This window comes from Carassius carassius, chromosome 23, assembly GCF_963082965.1.
Source record: "Carassius carassius chromosome 23, fCarCar2.1, whole genome shotgun sequence".
Classification (NCBI taxonomy): domain Eukaryota; kingdom Metazoa; phylum Chordata; class Actinopteri; order Cypriniformes; family Cyprinidae; genus Carassius; species Carassius carassius.
The window spans coordinates 17,931,547-17,947,228 of NC_081777.1; the positions used below are offsets into that span (position 1 = coordinate 17,931,547).

Sequence of the window (15,682 nt, forward strand, 5' to 3'; positions counted from 1 at the left end):
CCAGCACCCCAGAATCACGATTGATTACTCTTCTATAAATCTGTGCAAGAAAGAACCATTTTTAATTTGAGCCACATCTCCAGGTTTGCTGATTGATGACATTATAAATGCTGTGAGGGATATGAGCAGGAAATTGTTTCATTTATTCTCAGTGGTTCTCAGCGAATGCAGATAAAACAGCACATCTCCAGAATCCCACTTACTGTGCAGACAACCACAGCATCAGTGCATCTGCATGGGCTTCCTTAGTGAAATGAGACAGAATGGGAGCGCAACAGGAAGATAAGAAAGAGAAAAGCATTGTAAGAGACAGAATGGAGGCAGAGAGGTTGCAAAATAAGCATGCAGAGATAAAGAGAGAATGCACACTATGAGGACTGTGATCGCACAGGTCCCTGTAGATCCTGCCACAGTGATACAGCAGATGCTACAGCTGGGCTTCATACTAAGAAGTGCTAATGACTCGAAAATAAATTAGATTTGGTGACTGCCAGAATGCAGATGCCCAGAGCTGCCCAGACAATCAACACAATAGCACCAAAAGTAAACAAGAGACATAATAGGAATTGTTTTGTTACATCCAATACTGCTGTCACATAGCACGTATTTCAACTCATCCTCTGCTAAGGGACTGTTCAAGTTAATGAAATGACAGCACGATCCCACAATATCTTTTGAAGAGCAGACAGACAGGCTCATTTTATGGTTGAGAGTGTGAAGAGTGCTGAAAGAACACAGGGTAAAATCATGATACATGGTACATGACAAGACAGGAAGTTATGAAACTTTACACAGAATCTCAAAATCATTTTCCATTTTTGAGTAAATGAGAGTAAATGAAAGTTAAATTAATTAGAAATTGTGCCAAAAAGTAGAGACATTGTGACACTGATGGCCAGATTTTATTCTTCCACTGAAGCATTTCAAACTATTCTGGAATGCATGACGGTCAGGGAAATGGGTTGTTCAAAAGAAAATGGATTCTGAAATTAGATTACATCATTATTTTGATCATCACTTTGGTTTTGATCTGGGTCAGACCTCATGTGCGTGCTGTTTAAAACCATTTAGCAGGATTGGGATACTGCAATCAAAAAACCAAGGTGATACTGATCCGAACACAAAGGAAGGATTTTTTAGGAACAAAATGTTAATTGTTGAAGGGGATCATGAGCAGGGACATACTGGGAGTAAAAATCGGCCCTGGATTTTCTCCCAAATAGGCCCACCACTGCTATCTCACAGTATTACAGCAATCCTATCACATTTATGGCAAATAACATAAAACCCATGGTGACCCTGCTGACAAAAACAATAAAAACCATCACAGAAATTTGAATGATTTGCACTACAAAGACCATCGAAAACATTACAATCAACTTTTAAACATTAAAACCATTAAATAATGGTTTCGTGTGGGGAGGACATATTACATTAGGATTTAGTGACTTTAAAGGGGTCATATAATGCAATTAAAAATGTTCCTTACTCTTTGGAGTGTTAGTGGGGAAGTCGTGGCCTAATGGTTAGAGAGTCGGACTCCCAATCGAAAGGTTGTGAGTTCGAGTCCGGGGCCGGCAGGAATTGTGGGTGGGGGGAGTGCATGTACAGTTCTCTCTCCACCTTCAATACCACGACTTAGGTGCCCTTGAGCAAGGCACTGAACCCCCAACTGCTCCCCGGGCGCCGCAGCATAAATGGCTGCCCACTGCTCCGGGTGTGTGCTCACAGTGTGTGTGTGTGTGTGTTCACTGCTCTGTGTGTGTGCACTTCGGATGGGTTAAATGCAGAGCACAAATTCTGAGTATGGGTCACCATACTTGGCCGAATGTCACTTCACTTTCACTTTTTCACTTTACCAGCTCAAGCATAAAGAAGATCTTTAAAGTTACAAAGACTAAAGTCTCAAATCCAAAGGGATATTCTTTATAAAAGTTAAAGAGTCAATCATGCCTACCTAAAAAGGCTCATTCTAACACACTCCCACATGACTACGTCACGATGTGGGAAGATTTGCATAATGCCGCACAGATGTTCACACAAAGAAAGAAGGCGCGACTTTGATTCTCGCTGTAGTATTGTTGCCACAATGCTGTGGAGATGCTGTATGTTTCGTTGTGAAAACTAAACTACTTTGTTTGGCCTTCCAAATGAGGACACAATTAGAAATCAGTGGTTAAGTTGTATTTACAACACTGTTCTGGAACAGCTCAACCCAAACATCCAGATGTGTGCAGCGAATTTTATGGAAAACATTTTATGGTTTCCTGAGAGAGTAGCAAGGACGGTCGTTTCTGACTTACAGTCTGTAAGTACGTTTTCATATTTGCCACTGATGATTTAAACGCGAGTTTTGAGGAATGTAGAGTAGCGCATGTTGTTTGATGTTTCTCCGATCAAGAATGCAGACGTGGTTTTATGTTTACGTGGCGCAATTCGCAACACAATGTGTAAAAAGACAGTATAAGTCATTATAATCAGTAATTATGTCCCCAGTGGATGTTTTTTTTTATCTTAAACCACTTAAACACATTGCATTACAACAAATACACACTATTCTATTCAAAAGTCATAAATAAAAGTTGACCAATTACCAGAGACCAACAGGCACCATTACACAGTCCCTCCAGTATTTTGTGATCGCTGAAATTATCGCAAAATCAAGCAAAAGCTGGGAAATTTTTGTAATTGCCACAAATTTTTGGCAGAATTTCGTCTTAGACACTTCCCGTGATGTCATAGCAATGCACATTCAGTCAAATAAAGGTTGTTTCTCAGTTCCAAAAATGGAATGAACAGATTTGCATTCTCATCATAACCGATGTACAAGAGCTATATTGGATAAACAAACCGAAAGCTATAGTTTGGACTATGCTGCGCAGACCGTTTATCATGGCTGGAGCCATGGGCTGATCTTGGGCTAAACTTGAAGTATTACCGAATTTGAAAGATATTTTTAATGTGACTATATTTGTTCATCCTCCATAGGTTTCCCTCATGTATAAAACTAAAAGTTTCATAATGTAGAAAAGAACTTTCATTCCAAAACTTTAAAAAGTACAGCCATTTCCTCTCCCTAATATATATAGTTTTATATTTAATTATATTTAGACATTATGAATGGCAGTAATAAAAGTACATTTTATCAGATGTAATATATATAAGTTCTTATTTATTAAATTATTTTTAGACATTACGAATGACAGTAATAAAAATACATTTTATCAGATGTAATATATTACATCTGTAAGACATCTGCAAAAAATCTGGGAATCATCTGCTGTGTACTCTGATAAACGGTTTTAGCAGAAAACAGTTTTAAATGCATTCTAATAAATGTCTATTTGACATCTGACAGGAAACATCTTTAGAAACGTACTGCAGAGGAAGAAGCACTCTTAAAAATACATCTTGCATATTTAAATGCAGACATTAAATGGATGTCTCCGAGATGTGTGATTAGGGTGAGTGCTTTACTGTCAGGTGTTGGTGCCACCTTCTGTAGAACTTAATGGCACTAGTGCTGGTGTCCTCAAACATTAGTCTGGAGCCCTACAGTGGTTTTCCAAGTCAGAAAAGTCATAACAGTGTTAGAAGAATGTTGTCTGTGGTATATTTTCGATGCAAAATAATAAGAAATGCTGCAAATATCACAATATATTCAGCAAGTTTTGTCGTTTGGGCTGCAAAAATCAGAAAACAATTCTATGAAATCCTGAAGGGACTAATTACAGGTTCCATTGAAACCAATAACATTTTCATTATAACCAGTAAAGCCACTACAAATTATGTGATGGTTTCTTATTTATTTTTTTCAACAGAGGATTGAAATTTATTATTGTCTGAACTAAAATACTTGAAATCTACAAGAATGCAAAATGTATATGACAATGATAATCATAAACCTAGAATCTAGAAAACTTGAAACAACAGAATTCTTAAATTTGCGTATTCATATGTTTGTCTGTGTGTGCGTGTGTGTGTGTGTGTGTGTGTGCATGTGTTGTTAATTGGCGCAATCGCCTTATAGGCTACTTCATTTACTCTATTTACTTAATATCTCTCAAATAAACATTGTAGTATCACTGCTGTCTCTTTATGAATGAATGGAATGTTCATGATAAATAGCAGTGGACGCTTGAACCTGGGATTTTACTATAGTGCTATAGGTTACATGCTATGCATACTGAGAGAGGCGGCAAAGGTAACCTGATGTAACTGTTCACTTTTTTCCTTTTAGCTTCTCCCACTCCCCTTTATCTTCATGTCTTTTGCTTGATATCGTGAGCCCATCTCCTTCACGTCAGTTTTGGTTTCTTATAAGCAAAAAGAGATTGCATTAGTCCCCCCTTTTGTCAGCCAACAATGTCACTTAATCTGACACTTTTTCTTTATTGATGAACCAGCCAGGCCAGTCCACCCTTAATCATGAGGGATCTGACTCTTTAAAAGTAAAGGGAAGGGGTTGTTTGTCTCTTCCTGTTGGTCTTGACATAACTAGCAGCTATATATTATGATGTAAAATCCAATTCAGAGCACTGGTAATACAGATTTTGTAATCAGCAAAAGTGTGTATCTGCATTGCAGTGTTGCTTTGGGTGGGAAAATACGCAATTGGGCCCAAGTTTGGCACAAACTGGTGAAACTCAAGTGCTGCTGTTGTTAAAGCAAAATGGTAAATGGACTGCATTTATATAGTGCTTTCAACAGACCAATGGCCCTCCAAAGCGCTTTACAAGTTGCCTCACATTCACAGACTCATTCATACACCGACAGCGACATGTCAGCCATGCAAGGCGCCATCCAGCTCATCGGGAGCAGCTGGGGTTAGGTGTCTTGCTCAAGGACACCTCGACACTTGGTCAGGTGGAGCTGGGGATTGAACCACCAACCTTCCGGTTTGCAGACAACCTACATGAACCACTGAGCCATTGCCGCCCCATGGACAAAACAAAAAGATGGACATTTTTATATTGTTATACTGATAAGATGCATTAAGAAATCTAAGATGAAAAACTGAAATAAATTAGAAAACAAAAGGATCTCTTTAAATAAATCATCAGCTATATTTCAGGCAGATATACCATGGAGTAATCAGTGAACTTATAATAATAATTGGAGGACTAACCCAAACCAGGGAAGCAATGTAATTCCCTGCATTACCAAAAAAAGATACCTATTAGTAACAGCCTGCTCACATGGAAAACACTATAGTCTGTATCTGCTTTAAAAAAAATACTTTCTTAATAACTTTAAACATATATCTTAAACATGATTTTAAACATGAGCTAGACAAACAGGTTACAAACAGTACATCACTGTTGGACAGAAATCTTGTATGTACAAAACTGCTCCTTTTAGGAAATGAAAAAACCCTGTAGTCTATATAGGTAACACAAGTTGGTATTGTGGCTTTACATGTGGTCAGACACGTTCATGTTCCATTATATAATGAATATTTTACCATGCTTAATTTTTTTCAAGCTTAAATGGAGTTTTTCACCAGAGAATGTTCTGTGCATCATTAAAATGGCTGCGACTGAGGCATCCTATTACAGTATCTTTTTATCAATTTCCAGGTTAAAAGTGTTTTTTGTTTGTTTGTTTGTTTGTTTGTTTGTTTGTTTGTTTTACAGCTATGTGGACACAAAGGCTATTTAAGACTGGGCTATGACAAGATGGCAAATGCTAGATTAAGATACTCTTCTCCGCTCCACAAATACACAAAACATAAGTTAATTCAAACAACCAGTTGCCGTTGAATTTTTAAACAAGCAGAGACCGTCTCTAAACTCTCTGTGTGGTACTTCATTTAAGATAAGATTTTGCTGACAGTTTCAGAATTTAATGCTGAGCTTTTTAATTACTTTTCATATGTGAAATATTTGTCAAACCAAAAGAGAGGCCAATTTAAAATTATTTGCAAACTACAAAGATTACAAGAAGCTACACAGAGTCACATCACTAAACAGAAAACTGCTGCTTTCAGGTCAGAGGTCATCAACAGTAGTGATAATAGATTAAACTAAACTAAATTAAATCCAATCCCGTTTTTGCTGTTGTATTTCATTACGATTCACTGCAGCAAAGATTTTAGGCTCTAACGCGTACTTTACCAACTGGCTAACTGCAAATTGCATTTTATCTGGTGGATGGTTCTGTGACGGGTATCTTATCTGAACTTATTTGAAGCAGCCGAGACCTTTCTAAACTCGCCGACATATTTCAATATGCTGGCTGCTTTGGCCTCTGCAAAAAATTCTCAGCGAGTGCCGACATCCTGATTAGAAGCTACTGCAGGTCAGACTCTGAACGCAGAAGATAAAAGCCAGGCATAGCAATGAGAGTGATCTCATTGGAGCTATTACCAAAGCCCAGGTCCACTTTTGTGAAAGACATGTAAACAAAAATTGCTCTTTTGAAGATGAGGTCAAAACTGAGCTCAGTGCATTTATCATCACATCTTTACACTGCTCTGTCTCTTTCTACTGTTGTCAAAACTATTGCTACTTATAGATGCTACTTTCATTCAGATGCTTTGCGGGTCATTTACACCAAAAGACCATGCACAAATAAAAACAGTGCTTCACTAGGTGTGTATCATGTGATTGTGCATGTGTTCTGACATGTTTGTCTGTTTGGTCTCTGTTGTGCAATTACTGATTCATGCATCTGTACAGTCATTCTAGCATGCGTGGTTTTCACAGGAACAGACCCTTCTCCAGGAAGCAGACCTGAATCATGAGCGTGAGACGCATTTAGCAAGAATAATAATGCAGAGTAGTGTGGCACAGGGCAGAGAGAAGGCAGGAAGAGGAAGAAATAAACAATGTTGTTTTGGAGGGATTAATCCGGTCTATGTGACTGCTTGCTCCTTCATCAAGCACCGGCACATGTGTGAAGGAAATGTTTGCAATGCAGGGAAAGGAAAGCAACAGAAACTCTACTGTAAATCTGTCATTGGAGGGATGTGACTCATCTTAACGACTAATATAATTACCAACAGCAGTGTAAAATGCACCTTAACAACAAAACGAGATGATATTCAAAAATGCTCTTTATTAAAAGAACAGTTAACGCAAAAAATAAAAATAAAAATTGATGTTCCAGACCTGTATGACCTTCTTCCTCCGTTAAAAACACAAAAGATATTTTGATTAAGGTTAGCTTGACTAGAGGTTCATTTAAACCATAAGTAGCTTGTAGCCTAGCAAACACTTGATGGATCTACAGCTGTGCAAATCTTTAATTCCAATCTCTGCAAATGAAAGATGCCTAAATCATACAATTCCTTTTCAAATTATACTGAATAGCCACAGTGTGTTTACCAGAAATACTTCTAAATGGCCTTGTTATATCCTGCAAAGTTCTTACATCAGTAAAATAACCACAGAGTTGAATCAGACGTGTTGAAAGGGGAAGCACAGGACGGGGTCCTTACCACAGCTCCCTTAATGTAAAAAAGTAACCCTAACGTCTCCAAACAAACTAAGACACTTCACTCTATACTGTATACAGGAAACTCAACCCATGGAGAAAACAACAGCCGTTTCACCATGTCACGCTCGCTTTCCTGTGGGTGTGCAGCTTGAGGATGACTGAAAAGTAAAATGGAGTGCTTCCTTCTTTTATTTTTAGTTGCAAATGGGTTCATCGTTCTCTCTCACGAAACAGATCAACAATTTTCTAGCTCAGCGGCGAGGACAAGCAACCTCAGATAAGGGTACAAGCATCAGAGAGCGCATTCTGAACATGACTTTTATACAGTATAGATGATTTTCCTATCGACTAGAGATGCTGGATTACTTTGGGCACTAAATGATCTCTGGATAAAGCTATCCAAGTACAAGCAAAACAAGAACAAATGAAATCAGAACAGGTTTTACCTGCTTTATAGCAATAGCAGTAATCAGATAACAATACATATGACATTTTTGTGACAAGAACATTGTTTTCAAGAGCTGCCGTTTTATAATGAAATGATTCTTGAGGTGCACATGCAATTTTAGTAGTTGTTTTGTTTTTGTTTTCATCAAAAAATGCCATAATTTAGAAATAAAATATGACTTTAGGAACACTCTGTTTAAATTTATATTCATTTTTAAGACTTCAATGTTTTCAGCATTGATTGTGTATCATTTTTGCATATGAAATAAGTATGTAGACCAATTATAGCTGCCAAGATTAACTAATCATGGAAAATCTTTGATAAAAACATCATACTCTCATTTACTCTCATTGCATAAAAGTTTCCAGCTCTGAGTATTGTAGCCGATCACAGTATCATTTGTGTTGCAATTATCAACCTATTGCAACACAAATGATTTCATCATAACAAACACATTGCAGATACAATGTATCTCATTGAGCAGAGTAGACAGCATCATTTATCAAAACAGGGGTTTTGGTGTGCAGAATTCAAGTCGTTCACACTGAACTAGAACTGACTGACAGCTCCAGTGATTAAAAAAGGAATGTTATTTAATCACTTTCTTGGCCGGCAGCCATATCACCCTGGAGCCCAAGACCGGTTTCCCACTGAAGCTAAGCAGGGCTGAGCCTGGTCAGTACCCGGATGGGAGACCTCCTGAGAAAACTAGGTTGCTGCTGGAAGAGGTGCTAGTGAGGCCAGCAGGGGGTGCTTACCCTGTGGTCTGTGTGGGTCCTAGCGCCCCAGTGTAGTGATGGGGACACTATACTGTCAACAAGCACCGTCCTTCGGATGAGACGTTAAACCGAGGTCCTGACTCTCTGTGTTCATTAAAAATCCCAGGATGTCTTTCGAAAAGAGTAGAGGTGTGACCTCGGCATCCTGGCTAAATTCGCCCATTGGCCTCTGACCATCAAGGCCTCCTAACAATCCCCATGTCTACTGATCGGCTTCATCACTCTGTCTCCTCTCCACCAGTAAGCTGGTGTGTGGTGGGTGTTCTGGCGCACTATGGCTGCCGTCGCATCATCCAGGTGGATGCTGCACACTGGTGGTGGATGAGGAGATACCCCCAGACTATGTAAAGCGCTTTGAGTGCCTAGAAAAGCGCTATATAAATGTAATGAATTATTATTATTATTATTTATATAATTTGATCAGAATTTAAATAACAGGTCATTTCAATTAAAGATTTTGCAACAAGAATGTCTGACTGTAAAAAAAATTATAATAATACTGCAGGTTACAGATTACTTATTAGAACTAACACGCATACAAATGGACTATAACCAGGATTTGACAATTAGTAAGGTCTGGGGATGTTCAGAACTGTGTTATAATAACACCTATAATTCAATATATACAGTATAAACTTCAAAAGAAAAAGACATGTAGATGTTTTTGAAAGATGTTTACTCTGTTTGTGGAATGGACCTTAGAGCTTATTTATTTTTTATTACATAACTCATAACTCTTTATAAAGGCCCGTTCACATGAATTGCTTACATGTTCAGAGAGCCCATATATATATATATATATATATATATATATATATATATGTGTGTGTGTGTGTGTGTGTGCGTGCGTGCGTGCCTGTAAAATAAGATTAAAAACATTATTTTGACAATTGCAAATAAACTTCCCTGGTGATCAGTAAATATTTTTCTCTTATGGCAAATGTATTATTTAAGCTGATATGCTTTCAAAAATTGCAGGACATAAAATCTTTTGTTCACAAAAAAAAGTCCTTATAATTGTGTTTTGTTGCTGTAATTCAAAGAATATTTAATGTATCATGAGTTCTCGAAGGAAAAAAATGCATTCTGAAACGGATCCACAGATGCACTGAGACAGACAAGTCATGACAGATGTTTTCTTTAGCAGACAGTTTGTATCCGTCTGCTAAAAATGTTGCATGTCAGTTACATCAGCATCAGTCAGGTGGTTCTTACAATCTGACATTGATTATCTACTGGCAAGTAACATTTTATTTATTTAACCAGGACAATTTTTACATAATTTGGGATTTTTGGACAGGAATTTTGTAAAACCCAGGGAACATACTGTACTGCTCAAGAAGTAATCGGTAAAATGAACCCAAAATACAATCAGGCTACACTAAAAAAAGAACAATTTTAAAAAGGCTAAACATCTAAATGAACCTTCATAAAAGTACAACCGAGATTAACAAAATATTGCATCGTGTTTTCCTACAGCTTTTATCACACACACTGACAAATGATTATGAATGCAAAACATTAACATATGTGTCAGCGTGTGTAAGTTGTTATGCAAGTCACATGGAGCTTGGGAGAAGAAATTAATAAGGACGCAATAATGCAAGATACTGTACGAAGACTAACCTTTGACCTATGCACTTCTCCATCATCATCCTCTCCACCGACACCCAGGATCTTGCGTGTTTTGAGTCGGCTCACCAGATCGGTCTGACTGTGTTTCTTCATCAGAGGTGGATGAGGTTTAGTGGCCATTCCAACAGTCTACAGAAGAGAAGAGGAGTGTGAGAGCAAGATCAGATCTGATTTGTCACTACATGTTCACACATGTACTGTTTGTGTGGCCACACACACTCCTGTGCACTGGGAATGGAGTTCTCATTCTTCTATTTATGAGATAAGATCTTTACTATGCACAATTCTCAGGGGCACCAGGCTGTCCTGACATACCAGTGAACCCCCAATGAGGCAGCAGATTACTAAAGGGAACCAATTATATTTTGATCTCAAAAAGACATTACATAACACAAAATCTGTCTTGACAAGTTGCACCGTTCTATTCAAATTAGGACAAGCTTCTATGAGAGAACTTGTGGACACAAGCCACTGTGATTTTATATCTAGAAACTATGGCCTGTAATTTCCTGTTATTTGGACATTATTTCTCAGAATTGTGACACGCGAGGCCTTCAGATAGGCTGGTTGCTCAGACACTAGGGGTGGAACGGTACATTCGTACCGAACTGTCATGGATGTGGCCTTACAACGAATGTAGGCAATTCTCCTTTAATTACATGCCGGATCCGTTACCCCGTTTTGTTCTGGGACCTCGCAATTTACAAATTAAGCACTGCATACAAGGAATGAATTGTCATATGGCAGAAATGTGTCAAATGGCAGAAAGCTACATCCTATTTGTTTTCTTTATTTTACAAAAGCAAAATGGTTTTTTTTTGGAAACGCAGCGCTACTTTGGCCTCTGTGCTACTGGCCCAAGGCTATTAGCCCCGCTCGGCCCGTTTTAAGCCCTGGCTCGCACTGGTCTGACAGTGGAAAACCGGCTAATAATTAAACTGTTGTTGTTGTATTAGACACTTGCACTTAACATTAGGCTATTTGGAAAACAAGCTCAAATTGAGTTAAGTTTTTTGCCAGTGAATGAGGAGATCTGTGTTTTGTCTCAACAGAACGGCCGCATCTGAGGCAAGTACCTCGCATTATACGCCTTCATCAACTTTTACAGGTTATAACGTTTATTGTTGCTATATGGCACTTAGTTTTCCAGTTGTTGGCCAAAATCTCATGATATGAATAATAATGAATTATAATAGATATATGAATTTTGGATAGTTTCAAAACCTAGGTATACACCGAACCATGTTACCTGTAAGTGTAAATGGACTGTCTTGCAGTGTGTGTGCTGAAGTCACCAGCTTTGGTGTACTGGACAGCAGAAGTACAGATGGCAGGTGCTCCCTCAGCAGAGGGAGAGAGGAGAGTGGAGTCACAATCGATGAGGAAGAGGATGAAATACGCCGGAGGCTCCAGCACTACTGAGCCTGGAGAAGGTCAGGAAGCTGCAAGAGCAAAAAGAAGGGCAGACTTTAAAAGGACAGCATCTTCAATGAGCTCTTCAAATGGCAGAATGTAGTAGTCTACAAAAAAAGTGAAGATGTGGTAAAAGATGTAATTAGACCACCAGATATTTAAAACATAGAATTCTAAATTATAGATGATGCATAAATTAACGAATCAAGCGCCACAATACATTTTTAATCATTTTTGGCCACTCTGTCCAAGACTGACGAAGCGAACCTACTGAAATCAACAGATCATGGATAAACAGGCTACTAATTTAAAAGTATAAAATATAATTTAAATACAGTGTATAATAAATCCATGAATCAGGAATAATGTTTTAAGTGGTCTGCTGTCTAATGTATACACACAGAACAGAGTATACATATACTATAAATCTATACACTGCTGTTTAAAAGTTTTGGGGTTAGAAGATTTTTTTTAATAAATTCATATTTTTTATTTAGAAAGGATGCATTAATTTGATCAAAAGTTACATTTCTTACAAAAAAAGAAATGATCTATCTGTCTATCTATCTATCTATCTATCTATATCTATATCTATCTATCTATCTATCTATCTATCTATCTATCTATCTATCTATCTATCTATCTATCTATCTATCTATCTATCTATCTATCTATCTATCTATATATATATATATATATATATATATATATATATATATATATTTATACATGATGTTCACGCCATTACAAGATCTTATGAATTAATAATCCAGAAAAAAATAAAGGTTTCCACAAAAATAGTAAGTTGCACAACTGTTTTCAACAATTTCAGCAAATAATGTGAAATGTTTTTTTGAGCACCAAGTCATCACATTACAATGATTTCTGCAGGATCGTGTGACACTGAAGACTGGGGTAATTACTGCTGAAAATTTAGCTTTGCCATCACAGGAGTATATGTATTTTTTAAATATAGCCTATTAGGATAGAAACGTTTTTTTTTTTTTTTATAATATTTCATAATATTGCAGATTTTACTGAGATTTTGATCAAATATGTGCAGCATTGTGTTTATATATAATACAAATAATATATTATAACAATATATATATATATATATATATATATATATATATATATGTATACTATATAAGTATACTATATAATATATATAGAGAGAGAGCTTATATTTCATGCAGTTTTTTTCTTTGCCAACAAAAATTGTTCCCAAATGAGTCAGAGCATCAACTTTTGTATTATTATCATATCAAGCAACAAATGCCTTATGAAATCCATTAAAATTTTTCTAGACTCCGTTTTAATGATTAAATAAAAATATATATATTAATCAAGAAGCATGTCTAATTAAAATCATGAATGTACACAATTTAACAGCAATTTAATAAGAGTTTAACAAACTGACATTTTTAAGATCCTATGAAATGTTTTTTTCTCCCAAATTCAGTTTTATTTTTATCAATATGAAAATGAATAAGTAAATAATTTCCTCTGATAAATATTCCTTATTTGAATAATTGTATTATTAGTACAGTAGTATCATTACATGAAGTAAGATATTTCTCTTACAGTTTCAAGTTAAACCAAACTTTTATTTTGACGGGTTGCTGTGGACCTTTATGACGACAGATTTTCTCAAAAGAAATGGTAAAATGCTCATGAAGTGACTTTCAGATCAGTTCTACAGATTATGTTCATGTGTTCATGTACTCATATATTGAGGCAGCAGAGGCTGAAAATGTGCGCACTTCAGTATTTACAGTGCCCTCCATAAGTATTGGAACAGTAAAGACAAAATAGCTCTCTCTACTGTGGAGTCAAGACATTTGCAATAAGATGAATATGCGACAAAACTACAGAATGTCACTTTTTATTGTTAGGTCTTTTGACACATACATGTTTTAGCAAATAAAAAGGACAGCACTTTTAAAGTTCATCTCACTATTTGATGTGAGCATAAGTATTGGAACAGTTGAATTCAAGGCAGATGTAAAAGATTAAAAGCTAATATTTAGTTGCAGACCCCTTGCATGCAATCAGAGCAGTGAGTCTGCAACACATATACATCACCAGACTCTTGGTCTTATGCTTTGAAATGGTTTTTCGCCATCCTTTAATGCAGCCAGTTCCAACTGTTGCTTGTTTTGGGGAGTTTCTGTCTTTAGTCTCTTCTTCAGCTGGTGAAATTAATGTTCAATCGGATTTTAATCTGGAGATTGATTTCGGCAATCTAAGACTTTAAATTTTTTTGCCCTGATAAAGTCCTTGACTGAACTGGCAGGGTGTTTTGGGTCATTGTCCTGATCCAACCATGAAGTGCTTTCTAATGAGTTTGGTGGCATTTTCTTGAATATTGGTAGCCAAGATGATTTTGTACCCTTCCAAATTCATTTTGCTACTGCCATCATACATTAAGTCAACATTAAACTCAAGAGGTAATGTTCTAGAGATAGCCATGCATGCCCATGCCATGACACCAGCTCCACCAAGCTTTACAGATGAGGTTGTATGCTTAGGGTCATTTGCAGTTTCATTTTTTCTCCACACTTTTGCTTCCAATCACTTAGATAAAGGTTAATCTTTGTCTCATATGTCCATCAACTCAGTGCCAAAACTCTATGGCTCGCATTTGTGAAGAATCTTGCCTTTCTATTTTTGGTGCTGATCAGAGGTTTGCATCTTGCTGTGTAGCTTCTGTGTCAAATTCTCCTGTCTACTGTAGATTGACAGAGGGTCACCCCAGCTTTCTGGAGCTTGTTGGTGATTTTACAGACATGTATTTTAGGGTTCATTTGAACAGTTTTTATGATTTGTCTGTCATCAACTACTGTTGTTTTTCTCAGCCGATCAGGTCATTGCTGGTTGCTGATGTCGCCAGTAGTTTCCAAACTCTTGATTTCTCCATGCCCTTTGTTTTTCCTATAGTCATAATTTACTTCCTCTTTTCTTTTACAACCCGAATTCCGGAAAAGTTGGGACGTTTTTTAAATTTTAATAAAATGAAAACTAAAGGAATTTCAAATCACATGAGCCAATATTTTATTCACAATAGAACATAGATAACGTAGCAAATGTTTAAACTGAGAAATTTTACACTTTTATCCACTTAATTAGCTCATTTAAAATGTAATGCCTGCTACAGGTCTCAAAAAAGTTGGCACGGGGGCAACCAATGGCTAAAAAAGCAAGTTTTGAAAAGATTCAGCTGGGAGAACATCTAGTGATTAATTAAGTTAATTGATATCAGGTCTGTAACATGATTAGCTATAAAAGCTTTGTCTTAGAGAAGCAGAGTCTCTCAGAAGTAAAGATGGGCAGAGGCTCTCCAATCTGTGAAAGACTGCGTAAAAAAATTGTGGAAAACTTTAAAAACAATGTTCCTCAACGTCAAATTGCAAAGGCTTTGCAAATCTCATCATCTACAGTGCATAACATCATCAAAAGATTCAGAGAAACTGGAGAAATCTCTGTGCGTAAGGGACAAGGCCGGAGACCTTTATTGGAAGCCCGTGGTCTTCGGGCTCTCAGACGACACTGCATCACTCATCGGCATGATTGTGTCAATGACATTACTAAATGGGCCCAGGAATACTTTCAGAAACCACTGTCGGTAAACACAATCCGCCATGCCATCAGCAGATGCCAACTAAAGCTCTATCATGCAAAAAGGAAGCCATATGTGAACATGGTCCAGAAGCGCCGTCGTGTCCTGTGGGCCAAGGCTCATTTAAAATGGACTATTTCAAAGTGGAATAGTGTTTTATGGTCAGACGAGTCCAAATTTGACATTCTTGTTGGAAATCACAGACGCCGTGTCCTCCGGGCTAAAGAGGAGGGAGACCTTCCAGCATGTTATCAGCGTTCAGTTCAAAAGCCAGCATCTCTGATGGTATGGGGGTGCATAAGTGCATACGGTATGGGCAGCTTGCATGTTTTGGAAGGCTCTGTG

General features: G+C 37.2%; 1 protein-coding gene across 1 annotated transcript in view; it reads right to left on the bottom strand.

The window, feature by feature from the left end:
• LOC132101409 (tumor protein p53-inducible protein 11-like) overlaps positions 1 to 15,682 on the bottom strand; it is a 73,193-nt gene that overhangs the window by 8,446 nt on the left and 49,065 nt on the right. Inside the window, exons 2-3 of the mRNA XM_059506346.1 lie at positions 11,552 to 11,744; positions 10,294 to 10,431 (exon numbers count right to left, since the gene is read on the bottom strand). Of these exons, the coding sequence (XP_059362329.1) occupies positions 10,294 to 10,422 (129 nt within the window). The 5' untranslated portion in view covers positions 10,423 to 10,431; positions 11,552 to 11,744. The remainder of the gene's footprint in view (positions 1 to 10,293; positions 10,432 to 11,551; positions 11,745 to 15,682) is intronic.